General features: G+C 41.7%; 1 protein-coding gene across 2 annotated transcripts in view; it reads right to left on the bottom strand.

Moving 5' to 3' along the window:
* The window catches only part of CEP83 (centrosomal protein 83), a 259,250-nt gene that overhangs the window by 80,816 nt on the left and 157,917 nt on the right, over positions 1–20,517 (bottom strand). For both annotated transcript variants that reach the window (XM_085653397.1, XM_085653398.1), the window contains exon 13: positions 3,990–4,119. In XM_085653397.1, the coding sequence (XP_085509523.1) occupies positions 3,990–4,119 (130 nt within the window). The remainder of the gene's footprint in view (positions 1–3,989; positions 4,120–20,517) is intronic.

The following is a 20,517-nucleotide window of genomic DNA, read 5'->3' as shown; positions in this document are numbered from 1 at the left end:
TATTTCTGCTCCTGAAACATCTATCCCCCCCTTTGCTTCTTGAGTTTAATTCCTTTTTGCAGGTTTCTGGCTACAAGATCAACTCGGACAAGACCCAGATTCTCCCTCTCACAAAATGTTGTCTTCCACATTTCTTCTCCTCCACTGGATTTGCTTGGAATAACTCAAAAATTTAATATCTAGGCATATGGTTCGCCAACTCCATTACCTCTTCCATTAAATTGAATATGTCTGCTGCTCTATCTCGAATTGAGAAATTACTCTCTTCTTGGAACCCTCTTTTTCTTTCCTGGTGGGGCCGGTTGGATTCAATCAAGAGGATGATTTCCCAAATTTTAATTTATACCTTTTCCATGCTCCCCGTTCACATCCCCTCTATCTACTTTAAACGTTTTGATTCCTGTATTCTCTGTTAGAATAAAAAATCCAGAATCGCTTTATCTTCCCTTCGGAAGTCAAGATCTAATGGTGGTGTGAACTTCCCGGCTTTTCGCCTCTACCATAAGTCCTTCTCCTTGCGTCATGCCTCAAGATGGCTTATTTCGGACGCCTCCCCCTTTACCCCTCTTTGGCTCGATATTGAACGAATCTTATTACTACCCTTTTCCTTCAAAGAAGTTATATGTTTTTCTGCTAAAACTTCTCAGACTTCCCTACCCCTATTTAGACATACCTGTTCCCTCTTGAAACCTTTGGTACACCCCACTACCATTTCCTGTGAATCCTTCTTAGACTCTCCTATTTGGCACAATTCACTTATCCTCCTCAACAATAGATCCATATTTTGGAAAGCGTGGAGACTAAAGGGTATTTTATGGGTTAAGCAACTTTTTGATGGGATCTCACCTTGCTCCTTTCCCCACTTTCAATCCATATTTCATTGTCCTCGCTCCTTTTTACAGAAGTTTACAACTCTTATGGTGCTTATTCTTGATGTTTATTATTCCCTTCCCCTTTCATCTTCATATGTTATCCAAAATCCTCTTCTCAAAATTCTTCTTACCCTCCCCAAATGCTCCCTTATATACAAATTATTTTCAGCTCCCAATCCAGATCGCGCTAAATCCAAACGGGAAACTTCTTGGGAATTTGATCTAGGATGTGATTGGTTTATCATTTTTTGGGATAAACTCTGGTCTAGGTCTTTAAAAATCTCTCGCTCTGCATCTCTTACCCAATCTATGTCTTTCTTTTACCACAGGCTCTATCTTACCCCTGTTTCCCTAGCACGCTTTTCTTCCTCTACTGACTCTAACTGTTGGACTTGTGGTTCTTCTAATGCTGACTTCCTTCACCTTTTCTTCCTTTGTCCTTCGACTCCGAATTTTGGGAAAAGGTTTGGTCTTACATTTCTCGGCTGTTTTCAATTTCCATTCCTTATTCTATACCTCTCCTCTTTGCTAGAAACCTTTTTGACTCTTTAGATCTCACTCCACATGACCATGGCCTTTTTGACCTAATGCTTGCTTTGGCCTTTCAACATATCTCCTTTAATTGGAAAACTCACACAAAACTCTCAATCCAACATTGGTGGAATACCCTCTGACATTTTCATAGACTTGATGTTGCGTTTGCCTTCTCTTGCAAACCAATCATGAATAGGGATCTCTTTTGGTTGCCCTCAACTACATATCTAGACCGAATTGTTTTATATAATACTTCTCATATATCTTCAGAAAACTTCAAACCGCCTTGAATGGTTTTATCTCTGTTCTTCATTATTTACCATGTTAAACTTAGTTATATATTTACTTATTGGACAATTAATATTTACTCATTTACAGTATTCAATCTAATCTGTTTGCTCTCTGTTTTATCTCTTTTTCTATAGTATCAACACCCCCTTTCCCCTCCTTTTGTTCTCCCTTTGTCCTCCTTTCCCCTTTTCCCCTTGCTTTCACCTTATAAAATCCCCACAAACTGCTTTACTCTTTTCTTCTAGATGTCAGCCAGTTTTGTTGCTATGCTGTTAACTTTTAATTCTCTTTTTATATTGCTGATGTCTTTATGTTTTAACTATTTGCTAATAAAGCTTTTCAAACTGAAAAAAAAGACTAGCCAGGATGCCATGGTTTGGGAACAGATCTTCCAAAGCGGCCATGGTCACAGCCAAGGACTTTCCTCAACTGAGGAGGAAGATCAAGCAGTGGACATGCCGTTGCTAGGCAGAAGGGTATTGGTGTACATGGGTGAACTGAGGCCTCTCAACAGGGCTGCAACCCCAGCCTTAATGTCTGGCTGAATGAGGAAGGGCTCCAAACCATATTGTCACCCGGCAGTGCATGTGGAAACTGCAGCAGCGCCAAGCGAACCTACCATGAGAGGCGAAGAGAATGAGGCACATGAAAAGAAAGACCGGCCATGAAGCTCACCATGCAAAGAGAAGATGTGCTATCTCTGCTATCAAAGTGGAGCAACACATAACAGCTTTAATCATAGAAAAACTACACATCGCAATCTGCAACTTTGGAAAACAAGAATATTCTGACTTGTATTGCAGCAGTTTCAATGGGCGTGGTATGGATGTTCTATTCCGCAGTGCTGCTCTACTGTATGTAATGCCAAGTATGACCGTCAAGAGAATTAATCCAATGCAATGATGTACTACACTCATATAAGCAGAATAGTCCAACTCCGTTCTCAGAACCCAAAATTCATCCTCTGACTGTATCTCTAACTTTGACCCTGTATGGCACTCTGCTGCCTTCCAGGTGGGATTGGGCTATACTAATACCAGATGCATACATAAATAATACGTGCATCGGATGCTTCCATCTGATACAAAGGTGGACAATACATTTTTTTTTAAAACTACAAAGTGATTTACAATCAAAAGTGTGAATGTTTAACAAGAACATATTAGTTTACCTGCCTAAAAGGCTAGGGCACTCCCCAACAAAAATATCCACACCAAGTAAAACTGTAACAATACAAAATAATAAATTAGATTGTGACTAAACTTAAAATATTTTTTTGTAACTATGCTATTTCTAAAATACAAGAATATTACAGTTCCACTGGCATAATAGAACTATCTGAAGGTTTGTGACCCAGCTTAGTGGGAAATAAATTGAGAAAAGAAAAGTGGTAAAGAGCCCCCAATCGTGCTTCAACATGAGTCTGTCTGAATAATTACTCACAGGCTGAAAATGTATACAGTTACTAGGGATTTCAAATTCTTGATTGTAGACCCACCATAAACCAAATTCCATAATAAGCAGTGTAGGCCAATGCAACTCAACAATGGTGACATATAAAGAAGCAAGGTCTTTCCCACAGAAGCAGAGATGCGCTAGTACAAACACAGCTTACAGATGTAGGCCACAATAACATCCAATCTCATCACTGTGATGTGCTATCTATAACATTTACAAAAGTGGCAGACTGTTCACAACGTAAATGAATCAAAGTACTCAACTGCCATGATGAACACAGGATAGTGCAAACTGCTTCTGATCTCTTTCACTTATATTCGTAAATGACAAAGGAACACCCACCTAAACTTCTAAAGTGAGGTTTATTGTTATAACTTCAGAAGCACTGAACATCATCATCACACAACTGTTTTAACAAAATAACATTAGTGAGGTTCTGTGTATACTAGGACTAAGTGCAGCTCTGTGTCAACGTGGCAGTTTAAGAGAGCTGTCGGTCACAAACCCTAGTCCCCCTCAATTTGAGGAATGTGTGGCACGAACTGAGTTGTTAGAAAAGTGTACACAACATTAAAGGCATAGTCCTTAATAAATAACTATGGCTCAAGGTTAAGTCTTTTTGGTCAGCACAAAAGCAGGACCTGCGACATGAAGCATGGAGCATGGGGGAGAATATAGGAGTAAAGTGTTGCTATTGATCTCACAGCTGTCATTTTTCTAAGCTACTTTAACGACGATTTTTTTTTTGTTGCTACAGCTAGGTAGTAGAGGAATCCCAGTCCTGGAAAGTAATAAAGTTACCTGCAATAGTCGTAAATAAAAATACAAACAAACCTTTTTTTGAGCCAGAGAGGCACGGCTCAGTTTCTCTTTCCCCTGGCTGTACTTGTCTGTCATTTCTGAAAGTTGTTGCTGATACTTGTGTTTTTCTTCAAACCATTGTAGACGGTTATCTTCCAGAGATCTGTAGAAAAAAATAGTGCGAGTGAGGTGGTGGTCAGAGAAGGGAAAAACAGTAAAGTGCATTAGAGAATGATTTCAGGGTATAAGAGTGGATACAGAGCACAGCTGCATGGGGAGGCACTGCATGAACTTTCAAAACGTTCAATTCATCCATATCAATACAATCATGGAAATTTTCCTGACAGTCTGTAAATTGGGACAGAAGTGAGGGGGTCCCAAAGGTGAACAAGCATTAGCATAGCCAATAGGTCTCGCCTTTGGGACCTGATAAGTGTTTAGCCATGCAACAGTTGATGTTGTTGCACCAAGGATATTGTGCTGTATAACTAAACACTTATAAGGTCCCAAAGGCGAGATGTATTGCCTATGCCAATGCTTGTTAACCTTTGGGACCCCTCACTTCTGTCCCAATTTACAGACTGTCAGGAAACTCTCCAGGACAGGGTTGATATGGATGAATTGAAAGTTTTGAAAGGTCATGCAGTGCCGTCAAATGGTGCCAAAGTGCTTGAAGATTAAAGAAAATGCATTCCTGTGGGGATAGAGATAGATCCATAAGAATGGTGCCATCACTGCCTCCTCAAAATAGCGCATACAAAACTGGTAACTGTGTATCATAGTCCTAATTAAAGCTTTCTGTTGACATTATAAACATTGTAAATGTCAGGGTTTACTTTAAAACATACAGTAAAATAACTATACAGATAATTTGCACTGGTTACTCATACAGTCCAAAAGAACTAGAATGCTTAGCTACAGCAACTAAAAAGCTAAAACAGATACAACAGGATAGATTAGCAAGAGTAACAAATTGACGCTTTGACCCAAGGGGAAGTAGTAACCTAGACCACATAACCACAAGCTAAAATATACCAGCGGTGGAATGGTTAGCTAAGGTCAGGCAGTGCAACACACGGGGTAGAAGGGCATGCATAATTGGCAATTGTTAAATTCATAATCTAGTTAACACAAGCACTCAAAAAAGTATCTCTAGTTATGTATTATTACTGTGGGTCATACCCCTGGAGGTGAACAATGAACGACTAACTACAGCTTATGATTTTAATGCTGCTGGCTGCTTTCCCAGCTTGGACGAGTAGTTACTATGGAAAAGAGATTGCCAGTACGCCGAGAAGATGTTTATTGAATCAGTAATGCAACTATAAGATTTAAGAACACTCACTGTTAGCAATAACTCATCCTTAAAAGTGTTTAGGGCACAAAAAAAAGAAGGGGTTAAATGCCAACATCAGAAAGGAATAAAAAGAGAACGTTTTTAAACTGTTGAGAATAGCGGTGCTACAGCACCATGACGCAAAAATACATTCCAAATAGGCAGTTGTAATTTTAATTGGTGAAAAGTAAATAAATGACAATAAAAAAACACACACACACCCAGCTATCACAAAACTTGAGATCCGGCAACCTACAGCTGCCTGTCATACTTGTCGGGCAGATGTGTGGTTTGATTTCAGACTGCTTCCTCAGAAGGGATGCAGTGTTTACAAAAGGTTGTATATAAGATGCATCATCACATCTGAGGCACAAACAAGGTTCTAATGATTTGCTATATGTGCAACTTGTTTAACACAAATGGAGGAAAATCGGTTTTATAAGTTATATATTCATTAGTGTGCTTACACATTACTTAGCGGCGGGCATTTACACAGAGAGAACAGATGCTGCAGACACATAGCACCCATGAAGGCATGATTGTAGCAAACATAGGGTTTTTATATGCCCAGAAGAGAACATACAAAGCAAGCATTGTGAACATGCACGTTTACTACTGGCCGAGTCAATGGGAACTGCCAAATTCGAGGAGTGATGTGGAGGACTCGAGGGCTGAGATGTTTAAATGTTAACTCCCGCCTCTAAAGATAACGCGTGCAAGAAACCGAGGAAGGTTTCTGCGTTTCTGGCATCCACTCGGCTGTGTGAGAACTGGGCACGCCAGACAAGCCCACCCACCTACAGGAATCAACTAATATCATCAGCCTGTCACTGAAGAATGGAACAGCAGCTCGCAAACGAGGCAGGGCTGGGAGGAACTGTACTGGAAATGAAATTACTAGCACACTGCAGCAGTGCTTGTGCGCAGTTAGTAATACAGACATGACACATAGGCGTCGGGCACTTAGGGATGGTCACACCCACCCACCCATCTACTTTAAGGCCAAGGTATGCATGCTGTAGAGATACCCACAAATTACTAGCACTGCTGTCAAACTAGAGCGTGCGCAAACACAAATTACTAGTACCACAGCCAGAGCACATGCTGCTAGTACAATACCTTCACAAACATGCTGTTAGTTACACTACAGCCGGGGCCAGCACAGCACCTACGGTTATAAGTAGCAGTAATGCATCCGTGGTGCTTCCATGGCATGCGGGGCGCACACCCACCACGCTGCTAGCACCGCAGCCAGCTAACGAATGCACGCGGCTCCCATAACCAGAGTAAGTGCACACATACACTCTACTAGTACTGCAGCTAGGGTGTGGGGCACACAAAATGGATGCTGGCGTGTGCACAGTACTACAGAACGCCACTGCACACAGTACTACACCCAGATTATGCACACACGCACTCTTAGTATAGCAACCACAGTAAACCCACTCATTGCAGCCACAGCCGACTCAGCCCCCACTACTGTCAGTACTACTAGCACAGCAACCTTCCTAATGACAGACAAAGCGGTCACTAGCACTAAATACAGGGTGAAGGCAACACAACAAGCAGCTGTAGGCTATTACATACAATACACTCGCGTCCGTATGCAGCGCTTGGCGGTCATTTCTCAAGCTCTCGCATTTGCCTGCAGCGCCGCATTGTCCATTCCAAAGCACGGGACCCTGCACGCCTGCTGCTCACTGGCAATACGGGGCGCTGGGGAATAAGAAACCCTGCTCGTCACTGTGGGCTCCGGAACATAACCCCCTGCTATCTGAAAGACAGCACCTGCAGCTTGCTCTAACACCCTACTCACCTCCCGGGTCTGAAGCGTTGGCGGCGAGAAGCGTGACACGATAGCAACCCAGACACATATAACTAAGACAAGCGCGCGCCTCGCGCTGAAAGTAAAAAAAAAAAAAAAAAAAAAAGTTTCACGAGGAGAGGAGGAGGCAGCAGGGGGAGGGGAGAGAGGAGGGGGACTGCGCCTGTTTCCCTTGCGGGAGCGAGCAGGAACCATCTGTTAATTACAAACGGATGGTTTCAAAGCTCGCTCCCGTAAGTGAATCACCAAACATGCACGCGTTGCAATTGAAAGCAATGCAACGCGTGCACGTTTTTGGGCCAAAAACTGAATAGATTCCTAAAGGTCTCCTCTTCTTCAGCACTAAAAAGTGCGATCTGGCAGACGAAAACTGTAGTTAGTGGCCGCTGCTTCTGGACTACACGGAAGTCAGTTTGACATCAACAGCCAGTAAAAAGCCAGCTAGCAGGAGCTGTGCCAACATTCACCAAATGGCAAGGGGCAGGAGAACCTACTGGCCGCTTGCCAACACATACAGATTACTTGATGCCTCGTAGAGGCAGCGCATGCGCTGCCTATCCGAGACCTAAAAAGCAATTAAGGGAGATGATAATATTCTGTGTATTGTATAAAAGATTACATTCTCAAAATTACCAAAGAAATGTGTAAGCCTCTTAGGAAATGTGATGGGTAATTAATTTAGGCTAAGAAAAATTCATTAGCTGAAAATCACTACTATACCGGTATGTTACAATTCTTTCATGTCTTAGTATGCTAACCGTTAGCATTTCTGAAAACAAATACAGTAAAATAAAAGATTCCTCTTCAGGAGGTACAAAACGCCAGAATCACAAGGAAATTCAAACAAAGTGGGTCTGGCATGTCTAATATGAGTCAATGCTTCCTGTAAATATCAGCTTCGATAAGGCTTGTGTGATAATCACAGGGGTTCAGAATCCAAGAAGAGGGATAGGTAAATAGAAATTTCAGTGGTGGAACTTTTTTTGCAACTTTGCCTTTGGCAGCCCAAAGAAGGTATACTGAACTATATCTTATGCCACTCCTAGATTTTGGACCAGTTAGCCCTGAAATGTAACTCAAGGTTTCCAATCCAAAAATCGAGTGGAAAATAATGGTGATAAATCAGAGACCTTATTAGAGAGATGTATGCAAAATCGTACTGGTTTCATTTAAGAAGATAACTAGGTCTCTCCTCCGCTCAGATACTTGGCTTAAAAACAAGCATTGGCACATCCAATAGGTCTCGCCTTTGGGACCTTACAAGTGTTTCGCCATGCAGCCTGGGCCGAACAGTCATCAGGCGTTTCCCTGGGAGGCTGGAAGTGGGGCGGTTTTGCAGCCGTGGGAGCAGTTTTTGTTACTTGGGGCTGGTTATGCAGCAATATCCCCTCTCCCCCAGAAAGCAGCAATGCTTCAGACGTGCACCCCCACTCCCCCTGAGGGGCTGTTCCAACAAAATTGCCAGGGCTGCTTTGGGTTCCCAGTCCGGCCCTGCATGCAACACATTATCCTGTTAATAATCCGGTCACGCAATTTTACGCCATAGTAGTTTTTATGCTTGGAAGGCTGTTTGCATTTTGCTTTAAATAGCAAATAATGTGATGTTTAACATTGTGTTATAAACTATGTTGCTAGGTAAAAATTTACGTCTGAGCTGCCAGGCATCCACACTTTTAAAGAGCCCTTTAAAACATGCCACAGCTATTGATTTTCCATCCAAGTGCACTACAGCCTAGGGCTGGTGGTACTGTGTTACGGCCTAATTCGCTCTGTGTCAGTGTGTAACTTGTTTGTAAACCCCAATCAGAAATATGATGCACCAGTACAGAAATATAGAAATATTTTCTGTCTTGGACGTTTGGAGCCACCTGGCTTGTGGGGATCAGGGGTGTCAAATGAGATTCTCAGCAAATTCAAACCAACTTGTCAAATCTTGATAAGGGCTCACACAAAAGCATAGTAAAGTACAGCATTACGTTATGAAGATTCTATTTTTTGAGCTGTCTGAAAAGAGACGGGCGAAGGAAGATGTAAAGAACGAAGGAATGACCGAAAGAAGGAATGAAGAAAGGAAGGAGCGGATGAGGGATGGAAGGCAAAAAGGAAGAAAGGGAGGATGAGAGGGAAAGAAGAAGTCGAGAACGAGGGTAAGGAGTCTAATAGGAAGGAAAGAGGGAAGGAATGAGGGAAGGGTTGATGCAGTGTAGGAAGACATGAAGAAAGGAAGACACGGGTGAAGGAGGCAGATGAGAAGTGAAAGAAGGAAGCATAGAAAAAGAGGACGCGAGAAATGTAGGAAGGAAAGTAAGGAAGGAAGATTATAAAAATAATGGGAGCAATATAGAAAGAAGAAATAACAAGGACAAAAGACAAGAAAGAAAGAAAGAAAGCAAGAAAGGAGTGGCGAGAAAAAAGCCTGGAAGAAACGAAGGGTGGAAGCTAGAAAGGAAAGAAGAGGGGAAGGAATGGAGGGCCTTGTATAAATACATCCATGATGTAGCCATAAAGGAGATTTTAGACTCTCACCTTCTAGGGAAGTCACATTATTTAATTACTATATTAATATGGGTCACTGTTAGTGTGGAAATAGTCACATTAACACCACATATTGTCACTACCAAATATTTACCGACTGAAAAGTTCCAAAGGTTTTGCCCCCCCCCCCCCCCCCCCACCCCCTCCCCTAATTTCCAGCCAACATTATCAAAGACACTGCTGCCATCCAGACCACACTGGGTCTAAATTGTGTTTCCATAAGTACCCAAGTATAGTCCCAATTAAAATGTGTTAAAAAAGGAGTAATAATTACCCTTGGAGTCTGGATCCACGTTTGGGACACACGCTATGCAGGGACGCAGAGGAAGCGTGTTCATACCTTGGATGTAATTTAAATACCAAAATGATTGACACGGAAAGAGGACTTGAAGTTGAAAGTCCCACCAGGATCAGCAGTTAATGGTGGCCATATTTGAAAAGTGTATAAGCTCATGAAAAGTATTTAAAAGTACAAATTTGCACATTAATGTGGTCAGCAGATTCCTGCGATTCATGGATTTGGCACCCAAATTCAAAGAAGTGCTACATTATGTATACCCTAGATTAAACTGAGAAGAAGAAAAATCGGATGTAGTGGGGAGTAGCGTAAAATAGTAGAGGTTCACCCTCAAAATGATCATATAAAACGCGCTAGTTGTTCTCCACACCAATGCATCAATGGTGCAGGTAATTACCATCCTAGCACCAGGTTATATAGAGGCAGAAATTTTAAAATGCACAGATTGAATGCACACAGATGGCAATGTGCAACCTATTAGAAGGGGAGTATATAAAACACCAGAAGAATGTGATGGCCAACCAGGAGGAACCGCGAGCACGCTGGATGGCCAACCAGACGGACCAATTAGTGAATTCCGCTGTGAGGGAACCAAGCATCCAAAGGATGGACAATTACAACAAATGCACCAATAAAAACCCTGTATCTATGAATGGCACAACAAAGAACCAATGTCAAACGACTGGCGTGCTTGAAGCCCATTTACTGGATATAGCATGTATAACATGTGCGCTGCCTAGGCTCAACCTAAAAAGCAAATGCATGTCACTGAATGTAAATCCTTTGGCAATAAAGATCAACGGTATGAAAGAGCAGAGTGCTAATATTCAGAACAATCTACGTGGTGCTGACAGTGAGTGATGTAAGGACATCTTCATATGCTTAATTACAAAATCTTTCTTCAAATAAAAAGAATCCTTAATGATAGGTACTCTTATTAATCAGGACTAGGCCGGGTAGAATTTCAAATACGCAGGCATACCAGATAATTCCTGGCATATTGCTTTTTACGTGAAATTGCACAATTATGCCACTTGGAGTAAATGGAAAGTGAAAGGACAAAGCACAGGCAGCTCTCCTTTGCAGCACTTGAATTTTCAAGCAATTTTTTAGCACGAAGTGCACCCTTACACCCACAAAAAAATGCAAGGATGCTTTTTTCTCTAAAATAAAGCATAAAATGACAGATTTACATTCAGCATTGTGTCGTCTAATTTCTCCGAAATTTCAAGGAATTTTGCAAAAGGATATGATGCCGATTTGTACAACCTGTACAGACTGCTGAGTCAATATAATCCATAAATAAAGTTCAGCAAAGGAAAAAACAACTAGAACTGCAACAACATAAAGGCAACAAAAAAAAAAAGACAAGAAATCGTTTGCTATTTTCTGACTCAGCTTACGCGAGGTGCCATTTTTGCCTTTAATGGCACAGACGGTAGAAGACACCCACCACGAAAGTCTATGTGAACAAACTTCATCTCACACTAAACAGAAAGATAGAAAAAGGCATAAGTGAGTAGAAAGTACATAAGTACAGACAAATTAAAGTTATGATTTGTGCACTACAAAGTTTTTCAGTGACACTGAAACCTTGAATGTAAACACCGGTACCAAAAGACGCTATGCACAACAATGTTTAATCTATACATCATTAATGACCTTCACCTGCCACTAACTCCTGTTAAACAATAATATATTTTGCAGTGTAAGGACCTGACTGGCTAAAATGTGACTAGCCCGCTGAGACAACAACTGCACTGTAAAGTGCAAACCTAATGGGAGTTAATACGATACCTCGGAAGATAAAGGTCAAAATAACTACCTAGTATATGAAAAAGTACAAGATGGAGCACTGGACTGAAAAGACAGTGCAAATAAATTGTTGCTAAATTACCAACTGAAAAAAGGAATACTAAGAACATCTACTCTGGTTAGCCACCCATATCTTTTGCATTTCCTGGTTGGTACTAAAGTATTTAGCTAAAGTAGAACACACAAATGAGACTGAAAAGTGAAACATACTAAAAATGCAACTATTGTTAGATGATAAAAAACACTGCAGTTTGTACCTACTTAGTACAGAAGTTTGGCTGAAGAGGTTTTAGTTTTTTTAGTAAACTGCTTTAAGAAATTCCATGAACACATGCGCTTCAGTTTCATAGCGGATCCCATTTGTACTGAAGAGGCCTACCAAAGGATTTGAAGGCTAAAACATGTTAATAAGATACTGAAGCATGCACAAGATGAATATATCTGTTACACCAACACACATATATATGTCTATAAACACACAAACACAGAAAAAAACAGTTAAAATGCAATGGTTATAAAACAAAATCTAAAAACCACTGAAATTTGACAAGTTACACAGGAAAGTGCCCTTTTTGACATGGTTGCCTACACTTTTTGCCTGGTACATGATGCGATTTCAATTGTAAGTGCACTGGGTTTCTGCTAACCAAGGAGAGCTGATTAGCAGAAACCCAGTGCCAGAGCTTTTCCCCAAAACTGTACAATCGTCCCCCAATTGGCAAAACTTTAGAACCCTCTGTAAGCTCCTAGTAAATTGTACCTAGGTCCTGAGGCACTAAAGAGGGTCCCTAAGGGCTGCAGCACGAATTATGCCACCCTAAGGGACCCTTCACCAAGCACATGCACGACTGCCATTTCAGGCTGCAAGACTTTGTGCAGATAAAAGTGAAAATATGACATGTCACACCTCCCTGTGTGCCATGTCCCCTACCACTGCATATGATATTTGTAAGTCACCCCTACAGCAAGCCTGACAGCCCAAAAGCTGAGCAGATATGCACCAGAGAAGGAGATCCTGATGACCTAAAAAGAGAGAAAACACAGAAGAGTTGCAAAAGCAGAAGAAGACCGAAGAGATCACCTGACTTGGCCCCAGCCCCGCCAGCCTATCTGCACCCCTCATCTAAATAAAGTCAACTAGTCCTGCAGCAGTAACTCCAAAGAAGAGACTCTGAGGCCTCCGGCACTGCCAAAACCAGACAACTGAAGCCACAACTACCTCCATCCCAAGCTGAAGAGGGCCAATGGTGCCAATAAGTTTCCCAAGCCCTCCAGAACCTGAGTCCATCGTAGCCCCTCCTGAACTCCTCGACGTCGCCTGGAGCCTCTGCACGCAAGCCCCCTCGACAGCGAATGCTCTGGTAAGAAAACCCCAATGACCAAAGACCCCTCAGCACCCGTTGCTCCTGGGCCTTGGAGAAAAAGACCAAAGGGTGTCCCTACGTCCCGAGCATCACAAGGCCTGAGCCTACTTGCTGGTTCAGCCTGACTGGTTTCCCAGCCAGAGCCTGCAGCCTCTTTTTACAGCGACCCATCTCCCTTGAAACGCATTGGGCTCCCGATGCTGATTTGCACCCTGCACCTGGCCACCTTCATGCCGCTAGGGGTGTGCTGTTGGTGCTGTCACGGACCATGCCCACCACTCACCTTAACTCCTAGGGATTTGTCCTGTAATTCCATGTACTGTACCTGTTTGCAGAACTAGTTCTTCCTTCCATAAGATAACATTACCAAACTCAGAAATTGCACCAAGTGTCAACTGTTTAACGTGAAAATAATTTTTATTGGAAAACGTACTTACCTGAACGATTTTTCTCTGATGCCTAAACATATATAAAGATAATTGCTATTTTTATAAATTGACGTGGATCTCCTTCTTCAGTCATGTTCTCATTTATTAATTATTGTGAGTATTTTGAAAATATGTTACACTCCTCTGTGTTAAGCCTAAAGCTGCTCGACCACACTAACCCCTAATAGAGCACTTTGGGATTGCATAGCAAGCCCTGTCCACTAGTGAGGGAAGCCATGGACTCTTTAGACGGTATATCAGGTTCTTGATATACCACATAAAGAGCCAGGTTCCTACAGCCATATTTCCTCTACTTTGATCCTCAGTGAGTGTTCGTCATATGGACCCTTATCTCTGGTCAATATAGTCACAAAACTATTTGCCAAAATATTGGCTAATCGTATCTCTCCCCTACTCCCGGGACAAGTGGGAATCGAACAAGCGGGATTCATCCCTGGGCACAACTTAACATCTAACCTTAGAACAATCTTTGCAGCAATTCAGCATATTAACCCCAGAGCTAATGCTGCGGCCGTTTTCCTTGATGTTGAAAAGGCTTTAGACCCCGTTGAATGACCTTTTATGGAGATGTTACTTAGGCGGGTGGTTGTTGGAGTGGTCTTTCTTCAGCTTGTTAAGGTCCTATACGAAGCCCCGATTGCTAGAGTTAGACTTGGAAATATGGTGATGTCTCGGATACCCATATCCAGGGGCACTCGTCAGGGGTGCCCCATGTCCCCACTATTCTATGCCCTGGTTTCCGAACCGTTGCCATGTGCACTTAGGGTATATGATAGCTAAAGAGGGGTGCGCTTCCCGAGATACCAGTTAATAGTCTCTGCCTATGCAGATGATCTTCTCCTATATGTCAGAGACCCAGCCACCCAACTCACCCCGGTCTTAAATGAAGTGGTCTGTTTTGGAAAGCCGTCTGGACTAAACATTATTTGGAACAAGTCCCTGATCTTTCCACTAACTTCATCTACCCTTCCTCCAACCATTCAGTACCCTTTGACCTGGACCACGGAGTCAGTTTGCTATTTGGGGATCCAGATACATACCGACTCAGACGTCGTACTCACGGACAACTATGGAAAAGTATTAGACAGGCTTGACGATGACGTTACTAGGTGGATACAATTACCACTCTCCTTGCTGGGACAGTTTCACTGATGTAGATTGTCGTCCTCCATAGGCTACTATTCCTATTTCAAAATATCCCTATGGTGCTCCCACAGGACATATTCACTAAAATGAGGTCCCCCGTGATAAAATTAGCCTGGGTAGGCAAACAGCCTCGAGTGAAATGGGAGACTCTCACTCTGCCATACTGCATGGGTGGCCTTAACGCCCCAGACCTAGATTTATATTATAGAGCTGCACAGTGCTCACATGCCTCTGCCTGGCTACACTGCCTCGAGCCTCCCCCACACACACACATATAGAGAAAATAGCCGCCGACGCAGATATACTGCCCCAGGCACTTTTTAGAAATCCAACCAGAAGACATAGTATACTGGATTCCCTTAATGGCACCACACATGCCTGGCTCAACCTGCATGACAGGCAAGTAGGCGCTATTTTGTACTCTCTGTTGATTACCCTAGAATGGTGCACTTGACTCCCTTCTAGTATAGATGGTGGGGTAACCAAAGCCCTGACCAAAGTTAATGTTACTGTTATTCGAGACCTCTTCGAGGGGGAAGAATTTCGGAGCTGGAAGCAACTGGCAGTTGAAGGTTCTACCCCTACACCATTGGTTCGATTCTAGTACGTCAGATTACAACATGCGTTGAAGGCACTATTGGAGAATTCCCTCCAGGAAACGGCCGAAGCTCTGGCCTTCTCCTATGTCATTAAAACCCCACCACTTTCAAATGTAATCTCCAGAATTTATAACATTACCAAGCAATTAGGAGTCTGCTATTTTCAAATCCTAGGCAAGACTGGCAAAGTGACCTGGGGCAGGTTATTGGGGACAAAGAATGGCAATACTGTTGTGAAATTACGAAAAAGGTATCGATTAATGGTAGGCACCGCCTCATACACTTTAAATTAATCAACAGAATATACTACACTCCAGAGCGTTTGCATAGATATGGTCAGCGAGTTGCGTACTTTATACACTTGGCCTGGAGCTGCCCCAGCATTTTAGAGTACTGGGGTGAAATATTCCAGACGTTAAATGATATTACCAGCCTCAAACTGGTCCCTGACACGTATTTAGCCCTCCTAGGTTACACCAAAGCTATAGATAAAGACTCTAGGCAGCTGGTGACGATGGCTCTCCTGCTATTGAAGAGGCATGTTGCATTGAGGTGGGGCAGGGGCCCGATTCCCACAATTGAGGAATGGACAAGAGACATGATTCATTGCAACTTCTTTCGCTGCAATCTAAGCCAAAGACTTACTGGGGTGTATTTCAGCTGTATTTGGTTGATAAAGAAACCGTTGAACCTGAAGGTACGGGTGATCAGGATGAATATCAGTGTCATAATGGGAACATGAACGGGTCGATAACATCTACTTGAATCCAGGCGAGCTGGGTGGCTACCCTGACATACTGGGTAAAATCTACCAGAGATATATGCATCACAGTGTTTTGTTCCATCTTCCTCAATGTGCTCTCATATAAGTGTACAAGACCTCTCTTGCTATCTACTTGCCCTATATCTATCTATTATCTGTCAAAAAGGGGTTGTTCTGGCAGGTCGCACTGCAGGTTTTATACAATACAAGCAAATCTACTGTATATAGTGGAAAAATCACAATTACATATTTTATTTTGGTTCAGTTGTCTCTTATTACATTTTTGCACATCAGAGAGCACAATCACTACATATTTCATGTAATTCACAACTATAATCAGTGTAATCATTTAGATCAAGCGATCTATGGGGTTCCAAACAAAAAAGCTGTCAGAACCTTCACCAGTGTGAGTAGAATGAGTGAAAGAATGTAAATAAAAATTGTTGAGATAACTCTGAGTTCACAGGAATCCATTTAGAGTTCAACCAACTGCGGTCCATAAATATCTGTTTTTTTAAAGAAGGACATCATTGATCACAAATCCAGTATTGGAGATAGTTACTTGGGGAAGTTTGACAAAGCCAGTATAGAATACTCATGAGCCCCACTTTCAATGTTATGAATCAAGGGTGTGGACACCATTACCTTCTGGGGATTTTTATTGATTTGTGATGGTTGTATGGCCTTGGAGATATTTATTTTGCTAGACTTAGAGGTCCTGTTTCCTTGAATGTATTGTATCAACCTCTTACTCTTTAGAGGTCTCTTCAGGACAGGTGGTACTGAGGTGGGTATATAGTCTAGGACAAGTGGAAAAATAATTAATGTATTTTGAAAAACAAGACAAGTACGCTTGGGAATTGTACGCAGTGCGTGGGATTTGTGCAATCAGGAAGCCGATCCCCAGGGAATCTTACACAACAAATGCCTATTGAGTTCAAAAAGGCATATTCGTATGTTGGAGAAACAAACGCTGCATGAGGGGAACTTAATCCACCTGCCAGAGTTCCTCGAACCAGAGGCAAAGAGCTGCTGTGGTGGTGTGTCGCAGGGTAATGACCCCATGGGCTTGCGCAGTGGGGATGGGAATTGCAGTTGGAAAGACATTGTGCACAGTGAGAGCGAAAAGGTTCCACCAGCGATTGTGAGCATTCAGATCCAGAAGGTTCCACCAGATCATAAAGCATGGCAGGAATTAATTTCTCTTTGTGGTCTGGAAATCTCAGTTGTTTAAACCAGTCCCCAAAGGGGAAAGCTAAAAAAAATTGGGATAGAATTATACAACGGTTGGTCCGAAACTCTTCTGGTTTTCCTAGGAAAGTATTTGCAACTATTTAAGTAGGGTATGGATTCAAATGAATTTTGCAACACTGCAGCCTAATGTATGATGCAAAGTGTATAATGCATTGTATGAATCTACAATGCATCGGTTTAATGATTCATATACATGCGTTCTTACTCTTTAATACGTTCCTAATTTAAAAAAAAAAAAAGACGGATGCCGCAAACTAAAAATATTCTCTAACGATGGAAGTACTGCACTACATCTCAGATTACAAAATCCATAATTCGAACGACACCAAAACTCCTGCAAAACCAAAATCCATTTCTAAGCTGCACTCAACAGAATACTACACAGCCAAAAGGCCCAGAAATCTCCTAGGATCCAGCCTTCACCAGAATTAAGGTAGACCAGCCACACAGGCTGACCAAACAATGAGAATTACTTAAAAAAAATTCCCAAGATAAACCAGCCACTAATGAAAACACTAACTATGAAGTTTGTCTGACACCTGTTGTGTCACAAACATAAGATATAAAATTACTGAATGTGTGATTTATTTACAAACTAAAGTCATTTCTTTTGGCTAATTAGAAAAAGTTTACTGAAATAACTGAAAGTTCACGATCTATACCAGACATACATCACCAATTTATTTTAAAAAATGCATTAAAATTTGACTGGATACTTTTTCTGAACACTAACATTGTTAAAGAAATGTAACTCAATAATAAAAATAAAATATATTAATTGGTACACATGCTATAAAATCTGCTACTACATTTGTACCATAAAAGGCGAACAAGGGAAACATGGTAAACATTTCAAAATATGATTTGTAAATGGTTGCTAACAGTAAAACAAATATATTTTAAAACAAGCATTGTCAAAGCCAAAGGTCTAGCATATGCAAGATCTATTGGCTTTGTCATATTTTTTCTTTTTTATTTATAGGTGTCTGAAAGGTTGCCTAATGTTTTGAATAGTTTTGGTACGTGACAAGGAAGAGACGTGTTAAGTGGTGGCTGTGTGGATACATAGGATTCTTTTTGTACTTACATTTAAAGATGGTAGATGGCTACGAAAGAGTGTGTTTGTCAATTTGATGGTAGTTGTTTTGAGAAGTATTGTGGCTTTGCTTCTATATAATGCTGACTGTTTAACCGTTGTTTCTTTGTTGCCCAATTCTAATTGAATAAAGAACATGCATATAAAGGCAGATAAATACTTGTTCTAGAGTGTCCTGGTGCTCATTAGGGTGAATATTAAACTATGACATTGGTTGTATATCTACTTTTTGATTTCCTTCTGGAGGACTAGGTATTTGGGTTTTAATCTGAGGTAAGGAAGAAGAGCAATCTAACATTTGGCAGAGGTAAAAAATAAATCTCTCCCCGATGCAAGACTTGTGGAATTAAGGAAGAGCTACTAATTAAATAGAGGCAGAATGAAGCATTTGTGAAGGGCAGCAAGGAGTTATCTGAGTTCCAATGTGAAATGGGACAAAGTTTGCTAAGGATTTGCGACAAATGCGCATTGAGATTGCAAACATGTTTAATGATAAGTTTAGGTCATGGACTGTTTAAAGGCAATATGGCAGCACTACACTGAATAAGCTGTGGTGTGTCCATTTATGTCATAGAAGTCCAACACACAGAGAAGTACAGTAATCAAATCAAGACAAGACAGTCTTCCCCAGAATTAAGGTAGACCAGACTCACAGGCTGACCAAATAATGAACGTTGCTTTTAAAACATTCCCAAGATAGACCAGCTACTACTTAGAACACTAACCAGGAAGTGTGCCTAATAGTTGGTGTGTCACCAACATAAGATATAAAATGACTGAAACTGTGATTTATTTACAAACTAAAGTAATTTCTTTTGACTAATTAGAATAATATGATTAGTAAAATAACTGAAAGGTCACAATCCATACCAGACATACATCACCAAACAATTTATTTTAAAAATGCATCAAATTTTGATTGGATACTGTTCCCGAACACTAACATTGTTAAAGAAATGTAACTCAATAATAAAAATAAAATATAATAATTGGTAAACATGCTATAAAATCTGCTACCTACATTTGTACCATAAAAGGCATACAAAGGAACCATGCTGAATATTTAAAAATATGATTCTAATGAGTTTCATTTGTAAATGCTTGCCAACAGTAAAACAAATATATTTAAAAACAAGCATTGTCAAAGCCAAAGCCTTTGAAGCTACTCTTTCGTGGACCCTGCCCATTCTGGGGGAGGGAGCTTGGCACCTCTTCCCAGGATGTGCATTGTTTCAGGCCCCCGAGAGCAGCAGACTCTCGACCCAGGGGTCCAGAAACATGTCTGGTGGTGGCAGCTAAAAGCAGCCACTCCGCCTGGACACTAGTGGTAGGTCATTTGTCAGGGGATATCTCTAAGATTACCTCTGTGTGCATTTGTTATTAAAACTGGCATCAGTATGTATGTATGTATGTATGTGTGTTCTTATATAGCGCTCGACTTACCCTTGGGCATCTCGGCGCTTGCATTGGGAACCCGTCCTGGCTTTTCCCTGTGAGATAACCCGTACTGGGCATCCCCAAGGTGAAAGCCAGGCATCCCGCCGCGGGGGGGCCGTAGTGGAGATTAAGCAAGCTATTGCCCAGAGTTGCAGAGTGTGAATCCATGATTCGAGTAGGCACCGAAGTGAGAATTATCGAGTCCGTGGACACTTGGGCTCAGACCCTGCCGCGTCGGGAATTGAACCCTGGTCCCGGGTCTGACCTCTGCTTCAGGGTATGCCTTCTCTAACCAGTGAGCCACACTTCTCCACACAGTGTGGGTTTAATTTGCTGAGAAGTTTGATACCAAACTTCTCAGTTTTCAGTGTAGCCATTATGGTGTTGTGGAGTTCAAAATGACAGACTCCCAGCACCATATACTCTTAATGGCAGCACTACACTTACAATGTCTAAGAATGGACTTAGACACTGTAGCGGTACAGGGCTCATGCACCTGTACCTTCACCACTAGTATAGTGCACCTAGCTAGAGGAGTGACTGATCTATGACAGGGCAGTGGATTGTAGGTATGGCACATAGGGATGTGTGCCATGTCGACTCTTCACTTTGTTCGGCACCAAAACACACAGCCTTTAAAGGCA

Source organism: Triturus cristatus, chromosome 4_1, assembly GCF_964204655.1.
Source record: "Triturus cristatus chromosome 4_1, aTriCri1.1, whole genome shotgun sequence".
Taxonomy (NCBI): Eukaryota; Metazoa; Chordata; class Amphibia; order Caudata; family Salamandridae; genus Triturus; species Triturus cristatus.
The sequence above is the reverse complement of the archived record's forward strand: the minus strand, read 5'-3'. Positions and strand labels throughout refer to the sequence as shown.